General features: G+C 36.3%; 1 protein-coding gene and 2 non-coding genes across 3 annotated transcripts; 2 read left to right on the top strand and 1 right to left on the bottom strand.

Annotated features, from left to right (window-relative positions):
- The first annotated feature begins 7,496 nt into the window (after window positions 1-7,496).
- Window positions 7,497-7,586, top strand: LOC137718915 (small nucleolar RNA snoR8a). The gene has a single exon (XR_011065994.1). It is a non-coding gene; the product is annotated as a small nucleolar RNA snoR8a (small nucleolar RNA).
- Window positions 7,587-7,994: 408 nt separating this feature from the next.
- Window positions 7,995-8,089, top strand: LOC137718904 (small nucleolar RNA R24). The gene has a single exon (XR_011065983.1). It is a non-coding gene; the product is annotated as a small nucleolar RNA R24 (small nucleolar RNA).
- A 519-nt stretch (window positions 8,090-8,608) lies between these two features.
- LOC137717774 (growth-regulating factor 7) lies at window positions 8,609-11,820 on the bottom strand. Its single transcript, XM_068457255.2, is given in 5 exon segments — window positions 8,609-8,856; window positions 8,858-9,578; window positions 10,006-10,372; window positions 10,508-10,741; window positions 11,301-11,820. Coding segments are annotated over 5 exon segments (1,782 nt in total). The 5' UTR covers window positions 11,656-11,820; the 3' UTR covers window positions 8,609-8,751.
- Between the last annotated feature and the right edge of the window lie 8,403 nt (window positions 11,821-20,223).

Genomic DNA, 20,223 nt, shown 5'->3' on the forward strand with positions numbered 1-20,223 from the left:
CAACTGAGGGCCAAAGGGCCACAAGGTCAAACATAATTATTATTTAAATTTAAAAACTACAACAACTTAAACAAACTGTAAAAAAATTACAACAAATTTTGTATAAAAACAAAAAAAAAACTGTAAAAAAAAAAAATCAAAAAGTGGCTTGGCCCGGGCCACCCAGTGGGGCCCACGGACCCTTTGGTCTGGCCTTCGGTTCGAGACCGTTTTCGGACATTCACCCTAATTTGTAAGAATATTTTTGTGGATGCATATTTTCCTTCTATTGGATTGAAAATTCCAGTAAAATTTACTAGAACCCCACTTAAAAATATTATATCTTTTTTCTACGTATTCTCTCATATCATCAATGAATATCCTACTTTCATAAATACAAAATTATTAACGCTTTGGCCAAATAGCAAAGAAAAATATAAGGTCGTCATCATTTCAAAACAAGCTATATATGATGAGACAATTCAAATTACATATACCAAAGCTGAAAAACCAGTCAAAGCGATCTGTCTTTATGATATGGAACCCGAGAAACTCTAACCAACTATCATCCCTCACACTACTCGAACGCTTACACGAGAAGCCAAAACCAAACCACCTCCCAAATCCAGATCTAACACCATACTTACGTGACAAGAACGACGTCTTGCCCTTGTCCTTGGGTCCGGGCTTGGTGCACTCTTGGAAGGCCACCAGAAAAGGGTCATCCTGGAGAGCCTTCGAGGAGGAGCTTCGCGAAAGCGGCTGCTGAAACGTGCAGGGAGGAAGAGGGAGCTGAAAGTCATGGAAAGAAAGCTTGGAAGAAGGCTCATAAGGGTAAGGTGGTGGTGGCAAGTAGTATTTTCTGTCTGTGTGTGTTTGTTTGCGTGAGAGCTTGGAGACGCCGGGCTTGTGTTCCCATGAGAAGGGCACGTTGGCTGGGAAGTATTCGGCCTTGTCGTTGCTCATACTTTTGGTTTGGCTTCTAATTTTTGGTGTGAAAATATGGAGAGGATGTGAAGTGTGAAGGAGAATATTTATATGGGAGGATGAGAGAGTTTGTTATGCTTTTTAGGGTTTTTGTAGCGGCAAAAGGTCAATAAGGCCAAATGAATAAAAACGTGATGGGATCTGGGTTCCACTACTGCAGGTGATGCTTGCAAGTTATGTATTTGCTCTTTCATTTGACAAAAAGCATTAAAATATACCACAATTATGTGTTTGTTGGCCAAACAGAAAACTATATGTCGAAAGTGAGAAATTTTAAGGATGCTGAAATTATGATCAAGTACATTAAGTATTATGATACAAGCGGTTGAAATTTTTTTTTAAGTATCCAACTACTTGTATTAATTATGATACTTGGTGTTACCACTTACATTATAATACTTAGTGTACCGAACTGTATTTCTGACACATTAAAAAATCTCCCGTTGAAAGTAACCAAGACATATGCTATTCTAAGAGTTAGTAGGATTTAATTAACCTTGTATATTATTGGTAGATAAAGTGATCGCTCATGCAAATATTTCAATTTCAGATTCTCATCAGGTGGCTTTTTATGACCTAGAACAAAGATGGACAAAACAAAGGATTCAGAAAATATATTTCTGTCCACATTTTTTAATTCTGATAGTCATCAGTGAAAGATTAATGAAGGCTAAAGACAATGAATATGTATAAAGAAAGATGACTGATGAGTTCCCATGGGCCATGGCTGCGATTTTAATATGAATTTTAAGGGGCCACGAGACCAGCATGATGTGCGACTCAATTCATATTTATCTTTAGAGATATGCAATAGGGTCTCTTTTAAAATGAAATTCTTGATAGATTTTCTATCATTTTACAATTTAATATTAATTTTTATGTTAAAATCATAAAAAATATGCAAAAAATATAAGATGGTAGAAAATCTATGGAGAGTACACTTTTACAAAATCATACTTGAAAATTATCTTTTCTTATGCTGAAGGACAATATTTGGCACCAATAAATCTCCATATAGTTTTTTTTTTTTTTAATTAAAAAATAGGGCAAGGACGGATGAGTAGTATGTGCATGTTGAGAAATTTTTCAACATGTCGGAAATATTGTCGGGTATATCAACTGTCATAATACAATTATTTGAATACTTGAAAAAACATACAATTACTTGTATTATGATACTTGGTGTACTGGACAGTTTTTCCGGCATTACCGAAAAATTTATCTCTATTGTTAATGTATTAAATATTTAATTAGTCTTATACCTCTATTGATCAATTAAGCGAAAAATACTTAAAGAATCAAACTATAAAAAATACTCATACGTACGTAGTGTAAAAAGAGTTAGGTGTACCAATGCCATGTCTAGTTTTGTTTTTTCCTTTGAAACGATGCTTTAAGGGGTTTGACTGAAATTCCCTTTAATTTATAAGATGTTGAATTTACATAAATGCATCCGGGTTAAAATTTGAAAACTTTAACGAAAAACTCATGGTACTGTTCATTTTAACAAAAAATCATATTTTTATTCTAAAAAGTCAATCATAGTACCATTCACTTACAATATTTTTTTATCTTTTTTGTTAAAACTCAAAATTTTTAAGTCATTTTTAATAATTTTCTTAAAAATTACTCCTTCTATCCCCTTAATAATTAGAATGTGATTCAAAACTCAGACGAAAGACATTTTTGTAATTGAAAGTAATTACATGAAATAAAATCTTACTGAATTTGACAACGACCGACATACTATTCCAACATCATGATAAAAATCAATGCTAGGGAACTTTATGGAATGTCGAAAAGAAACAAAACACCAACGAAACTAATTCAAAAACTACACCAATTGGAAAGAAACAAAACACCAACAAAACATATTATCCTATATTCCTTATGTCCTTTGATCATCTTCAATTCATTTGATTCGACGGTCAAAAATTAAAAAGTATGTGTGGCAGATAAAAAGGAGTGTATGGATAACACCACTCGAAAAAAAAAAAGAACAAACAATACACCAATTAGAGGGGTTATTTAACCCATCATTAGGTATATATTGCCATCTGAACATACAGTACTCCATCTCTCTATTTATAAGGAGATTGAGGCATTTTAACTACAGAGTCCTCCTTAACATCACACGAGTACTTGCATGAAAAACTAAACCTGGTCTTAGTTTTCTTCCCAACGTACTTCTTACCATTGTTTCCAGCTGGATGACCAATAGGACTCTTCGCTGCCGTGCATTTCACCAAAGCTGCCAGAAACGGATCTTCCTCCTTCCTAACACCGCCACCGCCTAATCGGAATGAGTTTAACCTAAACGAAGGCTGGATTGAGCATACAGGAAGACGGCTCTGCCGATCAACCACCACAAACCTAGCACTGCCACCCCTTGGCGACAATAAACGAGGAGGAGGAGTCAGCTTCAACGTTAACTGCTCCACGTTCAAATGTTCCGACAGTACTCTATGATCGCGGTGATCGCCATGATGTACATCAGTTGCAGCCTTGGACATCCCGGGCTCCATTTCCCATGCGAAGGGTATGTTAGCCTGGGAATGCAGTGACAATACGGCCTCAGTGTCACTTCGTCTCCTCTGGTGCATGGTGTTTGATCGATACTGTATTAATGGAAACTAATGCAATGATCGAGGTTAAATGTTTTAGGATTATGTGCTAATTGTGGCCTTTAAATGGGAAGCTTAATTTTGTTTGTGTTCGTTAGGTTTAACTAATTCAAATTGTAGCCATGCACCAAATGAATATTGGAAAAAGATGGCGAGCCCCTTTTCAGTTCACGTCATTGTTCAATAACGTAAAAAAGTTGAGAGGAGGGTTTTTTTGGTTTATCTAGCCAACTAGGGTTTTCTAACAAACTTGGATTTGATGGCTAATGTTGCTTCTTAGCAATTGGATTAATTATCAAAACCTGTATCATATAAATGTGGTATAAATTTTTCTATGTGTCGGGAAAACAGCTCAGTACAATAAGTGTTATAATATAATTGGTTGGGAACTTTTTCTTTTCGACTTTCCAACCGCTTATATTCTGACATTTAGTGTGTACCAAACCGAGTTTCTGGCACACTGAAGCTCTCTAAAGATGCCGTGAAAATGAATCCCAATTAATTTCTTTAATTAATGTTAGGTTTTATCTTCCATTTTTTAATACTTTGTACTTATCACTAGAAAATGCATTGCTTCATGGATAATGATATTTTATCCATATTTCTATGCTTATGAAATCAATTTATATTTGGTGTTAACCAGACCATGGCAATAAGAAATGAAACCAAATATTTTTTAAATGTGGAATATTCATGTGGTCTTTGTTTAATAAAGGGAACAGCCTAAATAGACTAACGGATGAAAATCATGCCTTATCGAAGAACTAATTAAAAGTTTATGAACCCGTGTGGAATTTTCAAATGCTTTTTTAAAAAGGAGTTTTAATGAAATACTTCCGGTATTATTCATTTTTAATGAAAAATCATATTTTTATCTTTTCCTGATACTATTTAGTACACTTTTATTCATCATTTTTCATTAAAACTAAAATTTTTTTTAACTTTTCGTCAGTTTTCTTCATTTTAAAAAGCACTTATATTTCGAAGCACTTTAGTAACAACGCTTATATTAGAAGCATTATGAATTATTTTATTAAAATACAAGTGTTCCTTGGAATAGTACTTGGAGTGGTTCATGAAAGAAACACATAAACTTCTTCCAGAAAAAACTTTTTAAGTGTTTTTTTTTTTTTCCCCAACACAAAAGCCCTTTAACATTTTCTGCCAAATACATTCATAAGCTTTTTGGTGATTTGAAAGAACTAAAAGCTCTTTCAAACAAGCTCCATGCCAATTCAGGCCCTCACATTTGTAACCTTGTATGTAGCACATGTGCTTGTCAAGTCTGCTTTGTATTGTTTGAACCTTTTAGATCGAGTTTGGTATTGCTTTTTTCACTAAAAATTGTTTTACTTTAAAAGTGTTTGGTACAACTACTTAGTATTACGGTCTAGTGGTATTTCTCTTCACTTGTAAGTGAGGTCTTAAAGCAGTTCCACCAGGGCTTGATAGCTCGGCACCCAGTCCAAAAAATTGACCAGCCTCCCATATTTGTGCTCCACCCCAGCCTAATAAGCTGGCACCTAGACCAAGCCAGGCCACAGGCCGGCCCAGAATCGACAGACCCATGGGACGGCCTATCTGACGTCATGTTGACGTTGTAGGTGACACGCTTGACGACCCAGTTGAGGTTGGGGCGGAATCCCCTGGGGAGGAAGTGGGGGTTGTGGAGATCGAGCTCGTAGATGGTGAGGACTAAGCGGCAGACACGGGGAACTGGGTCGAACTCGTCGAGAGTGGCGGATGTCTAGGTTGCAGTTTGGCGGATGTCTAGGCCGCCGCACCCAGCGCATACAGCCCAACACAACCACACACTCCATACCACATGCTACCGACATTGCAGTTTGGTTTTTTGGTGGGATTAAGGATGGAAGATTTTGATGAATGGGTTTTGTTTTGTTTCTGTTAAAGTCAGAAATTAAAAATAAAAATATTATTATTTTATAATAAAAATAATAATATTTTAATAAAATTGACTATGCTATTTTTTGTTAGGGGTGGAGATGCATTTGGCATATTACTGTTCATTGAGGTCTATCACTGTTCATTGAGTGGATTAAATAGGCTAGGTGTTGGCGCATTTTTTTAGGGGTGGACTTGCTCTTAGGTTCGATTCTCGCCAAAGGTGAATTTTGACCACATTATTGCTAGTCCATTGTGAGGTTACAACCATTTTAGTACTACGGTTTAATGGTATTCATCTTCACTTGTAAGTGAGGTCTTAGGTTCGATTCTTGCCAAAGGTGAACTTGGACCACATTATTGCTAGCCCATTGTGAGGCTAAACCCACCCTTCTCCTTTAGTGTAGATAATATTGTTTTGTTCAATTTTTTTTTTTTCAAAAAAAAAAAAAAAAGCTTGGTACAAATAAATGTCCATCTTAATTTAAAAGCAATGACCTCCCGACAGTAACTTTTAAAAGCAACTTGAAAGTTGTTTGTAGAAGCTGCTTTCATAAAAAAAAAAAAAAGGGAGTTGAGCTTTTAATAGATATTTTCAATTCCTATTACCCTAATTAGTTTTAAAAAAGGGAAGTGTTATTGACACTCCAAAAATTTCATTCTACACTCCTCATAAGTGTATTTTTCTTTTCAAATATAAAAATTTTGGAGTGTAGAATGAGATTTTTTGAATGCCAATAACAATTCCCTTAAAAAAAATGACATTCTGTATCCTTCTACACACATTTTATATCTTGGAGAATAAGTGACAATTACCACCTACTATTACAAATACTAACCTTACACCGCCACCACTATTACCACCACCACCACCAACACAACAACCACAACCGCCACTACCGTCATTGCTGTCACCTATAGCTCTACCACAACCATAATTGCCACCACAACCACAATTGCGTCATCGTTGCCACCACCACCATAACCACAACCACAACCACCGTCATTGCCTCAACCATTACCACCATTGTTAGCTATATACTCTAACCACCAAACTTCCAATTGGCACCACCACCATACCCGCATCATTGCCACTATACCACTATGCCGCCGCCACCGCCACCATCATTATCACAATCACTGCCCCCCCCCCCCCCCACCACTGTTATCGTTGCCACTACCCCCACTACCATGTCTATTTTTGTCACTATATACAATTACTTCACTTTATCATTAAAGTTTACAAACGCTTTTACACTGCTTTTCATAGTCATAACACTTTAAAAATATAGTTAATCAAATGCAAAATAGCTTTATTTTACAGTTGATTATTCTTAAAGTGTAACAAAAATATTTTTAATAAATGATATCCTCTATTCTAGCTGAAGATGGATTAATTCATTCTCAAGTAATAAGTTGATTTGATTGTGTAAAATACTTAAACCCTAGATGAAGTAATGAGAACCCATGTCAAAAAATAATGAGTTATGATTATAATAGGTCTAAAATTCTAAGTTCGATTCTTTCCAAATATAAAAAAAATAACTAAATGTTGTAAGGAGTGAAGTATCAAGACTTTAAGATTAAAACCAATCAACTCATATCCTATCATATTAAACAAATTATTTATCTGGTGCAAACCGTGTCTCTTTATCTTCAATTGGGTTGGCCCAACCATTCCCTTCTCAAGGCCCAAATTTTCACCCAACCAGCCATGGAAACAAATACGACAACACCTCCACCGTCGTTTTGGTCTCGATTAAAGAGGCGCCCCTCGCGCTAGGGTTTTAGGGCATTCCCTCACCAACATCCCTATAAATCTACGAAACAGGTGAGAAAATCAGCAATCGCAGCCGCGTTCTGTTTCCTCTCAGTTTTCAGAAACCAAAATTTTCAGAAACTGTTATTCGATTCGTTTTCAAACCCTGCAAATTGTTTTCTGATGATTCGTTTGATGCTTGTGAAGTTGTTTTCGGATTTGAGTTTTTGAAAAAAATGGGTAGTTTGGTTGCGGTGATTATAAAAATTCCTCGTTCTGAATTTGCCATAGCCATGGCTTGACAGACACCTATACACCCATAGAATATGAGCTCCAATCACCCATCAATTTCAATTTCTTTTTCTTTTTAATTTTTGGTATATTGGCTGAGGTTTTCGCAGCCGTGTTCTGCAATTTTTGGCACCGGAAAGCGGCTTGAGAAAATTCTGGCGGTTCCTTGTCAAGTCGCTTCCCTGCAGCGAGAAAATTCTGGCGGTTCCTTGTCAAGTCGCTTCCCTGCAGCGGTGCCAAAAATTGCAGGACTGTCATTGTTTGGGATACAGCCCTTTTTAATTTTTTTTTTATTCGGGGTTTAGGGTTTCTGGAAAAGATAATTAGGGTTAAAAGCCCTAATTGACATAAAAAAATTCGGAAACATCAGCTTCAACTCATCAATTGTAAAATGTGATATGTATAATTATGATTGGTAAACCCTAAATGAATGATGAATTGGATAGGTAGGGAGAGCAGTGATGAGCAGCTAACACGTAAGAAAATATCCCGATTTGTTTGGGAATTTTCGATGAAATACAATTGTTACGCTTGGCTTCTGAGCACTCAATTTTTTCCAAAAATTGTCCTAAAGTTACGAGGTTATTTTGCCGAGTTCTGAGTTTCTTTGGTGTGTGGAGGACGATGAAGATGGACTGAGTTTCTTTCGTAATTATCATTCAAATTGTTCCTGTAACCATTTCATAAGATTAACAGAAGGGAAGAACTTGCTTCAAAGTTAGCCTCTTTGTACAAATGTTCTTTTGATATCTCGAGTTGGACAAGTGAAAATTAGTGAAAATTAGTTTCTGATTACTCAATGGGCATCTTGTATTCCATAAAAATTAGATTGAAATTCGAGAATCATTAATCAATTAATAGGTAACAGGTTCTAGCTTGTTCGATTTGAACAAAAAAAGATTGCAGTCAGTTTGATAATGATCGAGTAGTGGCAACGGAACGGACCAAAGAAAGTATATATAAAAAGACTAGTCAGTGCTTATGAGATTAGAACCAAGGCCAAGGGCAGACAGGAACCCTATCATCAACCAAGAAAAGCCGGCGTGCGAAGCCACGACTGATCTCATTTCGTTTGAAGTTTAATATATATCAACCAAAGGAGCCTTAATTTCAGAGGTAGTAAGGAAGCCAACAACCACAGAGGAACACATACTGAAATTTAAGAACACAAGTAAATAAAAAGAGACTAATTAGAAAAACTATAAAAACTCATTCTTTTTCTTCTTCCTTGACCAACAAGGCCGGCAAGGAGGAAGAGTTGAACATATTGGACCCAAGGAGGTCATTGCAAAAGGCTAAACCCTTCATGGCTTCTATTATTATTCTCTGCTCTTGGACTGCTCCCTGCACTGCTATTCGACAGAGACCCAAACGCCATCTTCTGTAGGACCCCAGTTGGAGATGACCCTAAAGGCGAAGGGCTATTGTTATTGTTGTCCCAGCTGCCCCCGGTCATCAGATTAAGGACTGAAGAGTTGTTCTTGTATTCTGCTGCACTGTTGCTGCTGTTGGGATTGTGCAGAACTTCCCCTAGAGGACCCCCAACTGAAGTCTCCCAAGCCGTTGGAATCCAATTCGCTTGCTTGATGTTGTTTTGTTCACTGAGGGCATGACCGCTGCCTACTCCCAATCCCATTGAGGCAGGGGACTCTAGTTCCCTTGGGAGATGGAGCGGTGAGAGAGTCTCATTGCTTGTGGAGGAAGCTATGGGGATCGAAATTGATAATTGGGTTCTGTCCGACTGCATGTTGAGTTGGTTAGGCCACAAAACAGGTTGACAGTCGGATTGAGTTTTAGGGCAATCGTTGATGAAGTGGCGAAGGGAATGATGTTGTGAATTTGTTTCTGCAGGGCATGACGCTTTCTGTGAAGGGTTTAGGAGGGAGTCAGAGAGGACAAGCCCGAACTCTGTTCTTGGGGACTCTTCATGTCCGATTTGCTGTTTCTGAGTCAAGAATGGGTTTTCTTTCGACAGCATGGAGAGGCCTGGCGTGTGTTGAATTCTCTCGCCCGCCTTCTCTTTGTTCATGAACATCCTGCAAAGACAAATCAACACAAAACAGAAACAAACCCGTAAGAACCACCAATACGAATCATACAGTTAATTAACATTGTCGAATCTGTGTAGATTCTAGTAACTTCAGCTGGTAAAAGAGCACTGATCAACATCATCAGATTCTGTGATTCTTTAGACTGTACAAGCAACAGAAATGACTTCCACACTCCCATTTTTTCTTATGCACTTTACTTCTCATTTTCCCATGATTCTCTTTTCATTTATTCAATCGATCGGCTAATGAAAAAGTGAGGAAAATGGAAGTGCGGAAATCATTCTTTTTTAAAGTAATGAATGTGGTACTACTACTATGCAAAGTTTGAACACTAATTGTGAGTCTCAAGGAATAAATGCTGAAAACATAAGAAATTGCGGACCACTGAGTGAGTCTAAACTTTTTATTTCACCTGCTCGTCTTAGTGGTTGCTGCAGAAGAATTAGATGCAGCAGGCTGCTGCAAGCTCTTGAGCTGCTGGTTGGCAACAGCAAGGCTGCTGCCACCACCGCCACCGGGAACGGACACTACGGATGTTGATGACGAAGAAGCCAAAGGCTGCTTTGAGGTGGTGGTGGTGGTGGTTCCAGTGTGGCCGGTGTGGCCTTCCACAGGCTTTCTTGAACGGTGGCGGCCTCTGTTCATGTGCCGCTCACAATACTTTTGGTCAGGAACGGCATCTCTCCAGCACCGCCATTTCTTGCCGTCGGTCCTACGACACCTTCCCGGCTCAGGATCGGTGTTGTTGGAGAATCCCAAATGGATAGAACCCCATCCCACTGCACATACACAACCCCCGATGGGTGAAAAACTTAGAATGCAAGAAAGGGCATGAATATTGTATAATCAAAGCATGCATTTAGAAAAAAGGGTGCGCGGAAATCATTTTCCTTTACGTAAACCGAAGAAATTACATGAATTGGGCCTGAGAAGTCCGTTCGGGAACGTCGAAAATCCAGCAGAATCAAGAGCCTTCTTGATTGGGAAGAGCAAATTCGATGGAATAGGCATATTTGCAGTGATGTATTTGTAGATCAAGGCCTGGTGTTCTAGCTCCATCCATTGGGATGGCGTGAAAGGTCCTCTGCCTCCTGCTAAACTCCAATGCATGCCAGCTCCTCCATTACTCAAACTCCCAGTATTTTGCCCTGGAACACAACCAGAAATCAGAAAACCAAAAATAAAATTAAGAAAACTAAAAACCCCAAGAACAAATATTTTCAGAAGTCGAAATTAAACTATTTAAGTTCTGTTCATTTCCCAGTAACCGTCGCACTGATTTTTTTTTTTTTTTTTTTTTTAAAGTATGGCAGAATATGCCTAAAAATTAAACCTTGCCTTCAGCATTTATGGAAGCTACAAAATCATGAATTTCTTCTTTTTGCTAGAAGAAGATAGAATAAAAAGGAAAAGAAAAGGGAAGAGAAAAGGAAACCGGAACCAATCAAGGAATAGGTATTTGCTATTTTTTAGTGCTTGACAAGACTCAGAATAATTTCCATGAAAAGACCTCCCACCAAAGTCCTCCTGGGGAACCAAAGCAAACTATATATGTTTTTTTTTTGGTAAACATTTACCAAACCCAAAAGCTCCATGCAGATGCAACTTTTTTTTCTTTTAAATCAAAGCAACGCAGTGCTGAACAATCGTTTTGCTGCTTACAAAAGCATAACCGTAATTAAACATCATTACGAATTAATCAATTACCTGCAGAACTTGTATTGTAAGCAGATAATGTTTGATGAAAGTAAGGCATTGTGGCATTCTTTTCAACCATGATAGATTCTGAATTGGGAGAATTAGAGAAGCTCAGTAACTGCTGCTGCTGGTGTTGCTGTTGCGTTGCTTTGGAAGCTGAAAAATCATCAGTCTTTGCAAGTTTAGAGCTCCTCCAATCCTCCCCCTCGTCGGCAGATCTTCCCTGCCTGTGAGACCTGGATCCGTACAGCCACTTATGCTTCTCTGCCTCCTGATCTGCTGCCGATGAAGTAGCAGCAAAAGGAAAACCAGAATCTGAAAAACAACCCCCCAACCCATCAAAACCCACCACCCCAAAATCCATATAGAACACGAAAAAATCAGAGGGGTTTAAGAAAAATGCAGCATTTGGGTTTTCATTTGCCTACAAAAAAGATGCAATCTTTAGCCTTTAAGGAGTTGTAGAGAGAGAGAGAGGGGTGCATTTTAATAGCTATAAGCTGAAAAACCAGACTGGTTTTTTTTGGTTAAGAAGTTGATATTTTGAGGTAAAGATTAAATTATTGGTGGTGGTGGTAGGGGATGCTTGTCATAACTTCCGTAATACGATTTGATTATTCTACAAATAGAGGAGAATTTTTAAAATGCCATTCTACTTGTATAATGATATTTGCATATGATCCTATTTTAGACACAATAAAAGTAGAAATATTTTCGATGCGGTTCATAATTCTTAACATTTTTTTATTAAAACTTTAATAGTATTCAAAGTTTAATCAAAGTCCCTTGATTTTGTACATCTTATTATATTACTATTAATATTTATATTTTTATAGTTTTGACATTAAATGTTTGATATTTTATGAGATTTATAATCCTATAAATTTAAAATCCCTCATTATAATACTATTTGAAACGGTTACAATAAAAAAATTTAAACATTTTGATTGAATAAATGGATAAAAATTATGCAAAAATAAGAAATAATAAATGGCAAAAGAATGTATCCATAGTGTTAAAAAAATTGGTATATTTCACATATAACAAAGTGGTACATTAATAAAGAAGAATGGGTACATTATAAATAAATTAGGGTACAGATAAAAGATTAAAAAATTATGAGTATAAATGAATGTAAAAAAAATATAGGCGCTAAAAGAAATTAATACATGGGTACAAAATAAAACTAAAAATAAAATACTACAAATTAAAAAAAAATGTTGCAAATTAAAAGTGGGTACAAATTAAAAATATAAATATATTATACAAAGTTTAGGCATAAAACATAAATATACCATATGTAATAGGAAGGAGAGAGAGAGTGTGTTTTATTTTATTTTATTTTTAAATTAATTTTAATGTTTAAATAAAAAATAAAAAAATTTCATTCCAGTTGGCGAATGAATGGGCCCTTCTCCTGCCACATGATCATTTAACAGTCAAATTGACAGAAAATTTAACGGATGTCCGACATTGCAAAGAATTCATAAGTTGAGGTATGACATTGTAATGTTTAAAACGCGAGATATAAGATTGTGGTTCGACATATAATTGAGATAGTTTTATGTAACTTACCCTAATATTTTCTTGGTTTTCAATTGTCATGGTTGATTTTTTTTGCTCCTCTTTTAAAATGTTTGTACACTCTGTAAAAAGAACTGCCAAATCTCAAAAAAATAGTTGCACCATCATTATGTTATTATTTCTGTGTCAATTCCACTATTTCAAACATTGATATTGTTTTCAATTTAATTTTTTAATTTTACCTTTGCTCATCAAATATTAGTTAATCTATATGATTTAAGAATCGAAGGGACATTGTGGAGCTAATCTTGGGTTTAGCCCGCTCATCTCGTTGCTTGCTGAGCACCTAGTATTGATACGTTATCGGCTATTGACATGTTATTTAAAAAAAAAAAAAAGTAACAATTTCCGACATCTAATTGAATTGGCAAAACACGTAATAAAACTCTCTAACTCACATATTTTATGCATGAAATTATTAGTAAAGAATTTGTATCTCAATCTACAACTAGATCTTTACAAATGAGATTTTTTTTATTTCAACTCGACTCATACTGCATGTTATCAAGTTTTGGTTTCTTGAGTCATAAATTTAAAAGGTGGAAACAAATGAACAAGTGGTAGGCTGCATGAACAAAGATGCACTGCCACGTGATCTGGATGCATGCCACAAATATTCTGATCTCATCTCATAATCCTACTATTTCATAAAAATGGGATAGATTAATTAGTTAATTATATTCTATACTTGTGTTGATCAAAGTCCATGTCAGCAGGCAAATTGTGGTTAAGGAGAGATGGTGGTCAAAGAGATTGAATTGATTTTGTTTTTAATATGTATATATACTTTACTTCTGGAATAATGCTAGATTGACTAACTTTTTAAAATAAATTTGTAAATCATGTGATGTGTCTCCAATAAAAAATAAGTATATTAATCAACACTTTTGTAATAATTCAATCATAAAAAACCACGTCATATGATTTGCAAAATTTAATCTAAATAATTAGTCTCTCCAGCACTTCTCTTATCTATGAGAGATCGGTCTTTTAGCCTTTAAATTATTGTAATACTTCTATCATTTTAGGGAGAAATTCTTGATTATGTACTAACGTAATATTATTTTATTGTACAAACGTTATAATCAGAGCGATTTATTCTCTCTTTTTTTCTTCATATTTTAAAGATTATATTAAAAAAAATTATTCATTTCAAAGACAGTTTAATTATTCAACATATAAATAAAAAAATACGGTTCATCTTAATAAGAATGATTAAATGATTTCTAAATCAAAGATGATTTTTAAATGATGATAAAGAGAATAAACAATCTTAATTATAACCTTTGTATAAAAAAATAAATGCCGGAAATCCGGATTTTCCTCTAGTTGAGCGTCGAGCGAAGTATTGTTCTTGAATTACTTAACAAGTTTTTGTAATTTGTATACACTAAACATGTTCACAGCATCTGCATTACGTGTAAAAAAATAGTGAAATTCTATTTTCTATGGCTCGCACATGAGATCGATTTTCTTTTCTTTTTTATTCTTTTCGTATACCCACTTGGTCAAATCCTCTCTTTGCTTCTTCTTCGTCAACTTGTTTCTTGAAAAATTATTCTCTCCAATGGCTGCGTGGGTGCACATGCTTCCTTATGAAAAAATATGACCAAACCACACTTGTGCAAGCATCACTTGTAATAATACATCCTAAAATATACATGATTATTGATTAATACCAAATCAAAATAGGGAGAATTAATTTTTGTGTGATATTTAATCGCACTATGTACCGAGTCGTGTTATGAATACATTTGACAACATAATGTTGAAACTAAATTTTAAAGTCAAAGCGTAATTGCTTTACAGAGTTATATCCGACAAAGACTAGAGTTGGAGTTTTATTTGGTAAGCTATTCCTTGTGCCTCGAGTAATAGTGATGACCGATTTTAATTACTAAGACAATAAGGGTTTCTTGTAAAGAAAGTAATCCTATTGGCTTTAGTATTTTATTTGTAGGCTTATCAGGATTTCTTGAATCTGTTAGTGGGTAGAATTCTAGAAGCGTTGAGCATTTCATAAGGTCGAGGTCCCTGTGCATTTTGCTAACACAATTACAAACTCTAGAACTCCTCATCAGTTCGTGACAAAACAGCAGTGGTGCAGAGAAGAGCTTTGACCTACCCTTGTCATCGTGTTCGTGCTTTCTCTACAAGTCCAAGATGTGTTCTCTCCAGATAAGTGGTTAAACTGTTGATCAACGTATTATGAGGTTCTTCAAATTTGCATTGCTATGCCAATATAACAAAAGCTGGTCATTAATTGCTTGCTGAACATCAAACTCATTACAAATATCAGTATTCTTATTCGAAAATGTTGAGCAAATATATGAATTAGCTTGCTGATTTGCATTCCTACGCGATCATAACAAGGTTGGTCATCGCAACTAGCTAGAACATCAAACTCATCACAAATATCAATATTGTCATTCAAAATGTTGAGTAAATATAATTAACTTGTTGATTTGCATTGCTACGCCATCATAAGAAGGTTGGGGCTGCAACTAACTAAACATCAAACTCATCACAAAATATCAATATATCGTCATTGTAGATGATTAACGGTCCAGATTTTCATGAATTGGCAAGGCCTCACAGCAAGGTTTGAGCTAGAAATTTTAAATAATGGGGTCATGATTTCATCGAAAAAAACTTCATTGGACCATCTCATCCAACACCTAGGGAGGCACCTTGCCGAAAGCTTATGCCAAGGTATGTCGACAACTAATATTGTCTGTAGATCAAGGCTTGTCGAGGGCAACTGCAGGAAACTATCGAGTACTGTTGAAGATTGTCAAGGCTTGTCAACTGCGGTATTTCATTGAGCATTTGGTGCACATAAGAAGAGAGAAAAAGAAGACAAGGATGATAGAAGAAAATAAAATTAGAAGGATAAAGTTGTAATTTAGTTTGCCATAGCGGTTTATAGGAGTCAAATATACAACTACACGTACAAGTATACATAGAGATTTTGATATTTTTAGAGTTATGAGCAACCAATGACCCAATATTAACTCCGACACCACCTCACAATATTCTAAACTTCATGTTCCAAATGAAGAAGCACAACTAGATGAACATCAATAGTATGCATATATCAAGTGCAAAGAGTTAGTACAACTGGAAATTACAGCATTAATTCGCATCTTTCCCGGAGTGAGCTAGATGTATACATATTGTTAGATCCCATATCGCCCAGGGGAGAGGATCCTCTATGCCTTATATGTACATGCCCACCTCCATATAGCACGAGGCCTTTTGGGACTCACTGGCTTCGGAGTTCATCGGAACTCCAAAGTTAAGCAAGTTTGTGAGAGAGCAATCCCAGGATGGATAACCCACTAGGAAGTTCTCGTGTGAGTTCCCAGAAACAAAACCGCGAAGGCGTGGTTAGGGCCCAAAGCGGACAATATTATGCTACGGCGGAGTCAAGCTCGGGATATGGTGAAGCCCGAGTCGGGATATGACAATTTGGTATCAGAGTCAATCCTTGGCCGAAAGTGTGCCGAAGAGGACGTCGGGCCCCTAAGAGGGGTGGATTATTAGATCCTACATCGCCCAGGGGAAAGGATCTTCTATGCCTTATATGTATATGCCCACCTCTATAGCATGAGGCCTTTTTTGAGCTCGCTGGCTTTAAAGTTTTGTTCATTGAAACTTCGAAGTTGCGGACAATATCGTGCTACAGCGAAGTCGAGCTGGGGATGTGGTGGAGCCCGGGTCAGGATGTGACACATATACCAGAACTCATTGGGTTGTTGAGCACCAAATGTTTAGATGAACGCATGCAGATGGGTTTTTCTCACGACTTTAATGTGATTTGCATGCGTGTACACGGTTGCTTTATTGTTGCGGTTTGTTCCTCCAAATAAATACCAATTCCCTTATATCTGGCTAACTAGATTTGTTCTAATTGTAGCCACATCAGAACTTCGTAAAATATGTATCGTTTTAAAAAAAGATTTACAAATATGTATTCATCTTATGATATCATATGTATGGTACAAAATAACGTGTTGCACCTAAAAAATTATAATATAAGTAAACTGATAACATTACATAACTGTGTAGATGTTACAACAACATCACGTAATTATGTACAATTTTCTTTGGTGCCATTCGTTATTCATTCCCAACTTTTTTCAGCCGTCCAATATCATCCAAAGGATGAAAATCCTCACCAAGTGACCGGTTGTAGCCTTACAACTAGTCGAAACTACCAAAATGTCTATAATGGAATTTGATTCCATCCAGGTCTACTTTGTCTCACATCTTAGCTATTCATCATGTAGCGTGCAATCATAAATCATTTTGACTTTTTTTTATTTAAAATTAAATACAAATAGTGTCTCACGAAAACGGACCGCACGATGTACAATGAACGGTTAGGATGTAGGGATCATCCGGAGATGATCCTCTTCCCTTAATTAGTGGATGGAAAAGCTAGGTGTTTTGGTGGAAAGTCAGATGTTTTCTAAGTAAAATTGGCGGCTGAGTTGGCCATTTGTATTTCTGAAATATGAGGAGAACAAAGGGTGAGGATATTGAGAATTTCAATCCCAATGGAAATTTAAGAAGGAAGGGGAGAGTGTTGTTGAGGTGGCGACAAGATAGAAAGAATGTTTTCTGTATTCTATTTCTTAATAAGGAAGTAATTACAACTGAGTTTTTATGCAATTTGCTAAATAAGCTTAGTGACTAATAACACTAGATTAACTACTAATCATAGTGATTAGTTACAAAACAGTTGTAACAAATTTACAGCTGTTAGAAAAAAAACAGAAAATATTTAATGATGAGATGTCCCTTTACCTTCCCTCAAGCTAAACGAAGGATCCCCGAGAGAAAGCTTGGGCTGTAACAACTTGAATCTAGCCTTGGAAAGTGCCTTGGTGTGAATTCTACAATTTGATGATGAGTACTGACATGTTGAACTTGAATCAAATTTGCTGAAACAAGTTCTCTGATGTAATGATAATCAATTTCCACATGCTTCGTGCCAGCATGAAACACTGGATTAAAAGCCAAATAGATTGCAAAAACATTATCACACTAAAGTTGAGGAACTTGTTGAAGAAAAAAGGTGACATCTTTTAAGATTTTGCAAATACATGTTTACTTTGCAGCTGTGTGAGCAAGAGACCGATATTCAGCCTCTGTGGAAGATTGAGCAACTGTGTGTTGCTTATTTGCACTCCAGCTCATCAAATTTGGACCCAGTTACACATAATAGCCACTTGTTGATCTTTTGTCAAAAGTGCAACTAGCCCAATCAGCATCGGAATAGGCTGTGAGATGTAAGGGACTTTTCTTGAACCACAAACCTTGAGTAAGAGAACCCCTAAGAAATCTCAAAATTCGTTTAACTGCTTGAATGTGAGGTTCTCCTGGACAATGCAGAAATTGGCACACTTGGTTTACATCAAAATTAATATCTGATCTTGTCCAAGTAAGGTATTAAAGGGCACATATAATGGATTTGTATTCCTTGGGATTAGTAAGTAAGGGACTAGTGTGATCCGACTTAGCTATTCTAAGTGGAGTAGAACATGGTTTGTAGCCATCCATATTGGTTTTAACAAGCAGATCAAGGGCATATTTGCCTTGAGACAAGAATATGCCTACTGTGGTTCTGTGAACTTCTAACCCAAGGAAAAAAATGGAGGGGTCCCAAATCTTTAACAGGAAATAGAGTACTCAGTTGATGAATAAAAGCTTGACAGTGAGAAGCATTTGGACCTGTCACTAGAATGCCATCAACATACATTGGGACTATAACCAAAGAGGGCTTTGTGTTAACAAACAGAAAGCAATCATATTTGGAGTTTACAAAACCAAAAGAGCTTAGGGTATGAAAAAGTTTATCATACCATGCTCTGGGCCCTATTTCAAGCCATAGAGAGACTTGTTGAGCTTGCAAACAAAAGATGACTTTGTGGGATCAATAAAGCCACGTGGTTGCTGCATGAAAACTTCTTCTTTGAGATTGCCATAAAGGAAGGCATTGCTTATGTCTAATATATATAGAAACGAGTTGTGTTGAACTGCAAGTGTTAACAAGATTCGAATGGTGACTGGCTTTACAACATGACTAAATGTCTCTTGAAAATCAACCTTTTCTTGCTGATGAAACCCTTTAGCCACAAGGCGAGCTTTGTATCTATCAATGGTGCCATTAGGTTTTCTCTTAATTCTGAACACCTATTTACACCCTACAACATTCTAATTAGGAAAGGAAAGAACTAGAGTCCATGTTCCAGTATTTTGCAAGGCTTGAAACTCTTCAGACATTACTTGTCTCTAATGCTCATGTTTTGAAGCCTATAAATAAGTTGTAGGGACAAAAATGCTGGTATCAATTGGATGCTTAGTAGCAACTAATATCTTGGGTTTAAAAATCCCAGACTTAGACCTTGTTATAATTGGATATGTATTGGTAGAGACAAGAGTAGGTTATGAAGCAACAAGTACTGAAGACAAAGTTTCTTGGGATGCAACAAGCATTGGTGATTGAGTTGAAGTTGGAGAAGATGATTGTTGTGAAGATTGAGCTAAATTGGGTAAGGATGCATTACTACCCAAGAATGAGGGATTAGGCTGAGAGGAACTAGTGTGAGAGACAGGAAATGGAATAGTAAAAGTTGATGAAGAGTTTGATGTAGATGATGTAGATGTAGATGCAGATCCCAATGTGACAGTGTCCTGTGACTGTTGTAGACCTTTGAAGGGAAAATGATATTCATTGAAAATGACATGTCTGGAGATGTACAACCGTTGTGCTTAAATATATAAGCACCTGTAGCCCTTTTGTTGCAAACTATAGCTGAAAAAGACACAATGAGTGTTCTTGCCATCAAGCTTTGAAGAGACATATGGTTTGAGCCTGGGATAACAACTGCAACCAAAAGTCTTAAGCTTTGAATAATCTAGAGCCTTTTTGAATTGTAGTTCCCAAGGAGATTTGTCCAGAATAGATAAAGGCAGTCGATTGATAAGATACAAAGTTGTGCTGAAGGCTTCAGCCCAGTATTTGTGAGGAACATCTGAAGTTACTAAGAGAGTTTTGGCAGTTTCTATGAGATGTCTATGTTTATGCTCAACACACCCATTTTGCCCGGGACTGTGAGGGTAGCTATATTGATGACAAATACCATGATTGACAAGAAAAGAATTAAACGCATAGCTAGTGAATTCACCCTCGAAGTCTGATTTGAAAGTTTTGATTTTATTGCCAACCAAATTTTCAACATATGTTGTAATACTGACAAATACAAAAAAAACTTTAGACTTTGCCTTCAATGGAAACAACCATGTATATTTAGTGAACTCATCTACAAATAGAACATAA

Source organism: Pyrus communis, chromosome 8 (assembly GCF_041283825.1).
Source record: "Pyrus communis isolate YQ-2024b chromosome 8, ASM4128382v1, whole genome shotgun sequence".
Taxonomy (NCBI): Eukaryota; Viridiplantae; Streptophyta; class Magnoliopsida; order Rosales; family Rosaceae; genus Pyrus; species Pyrus communis.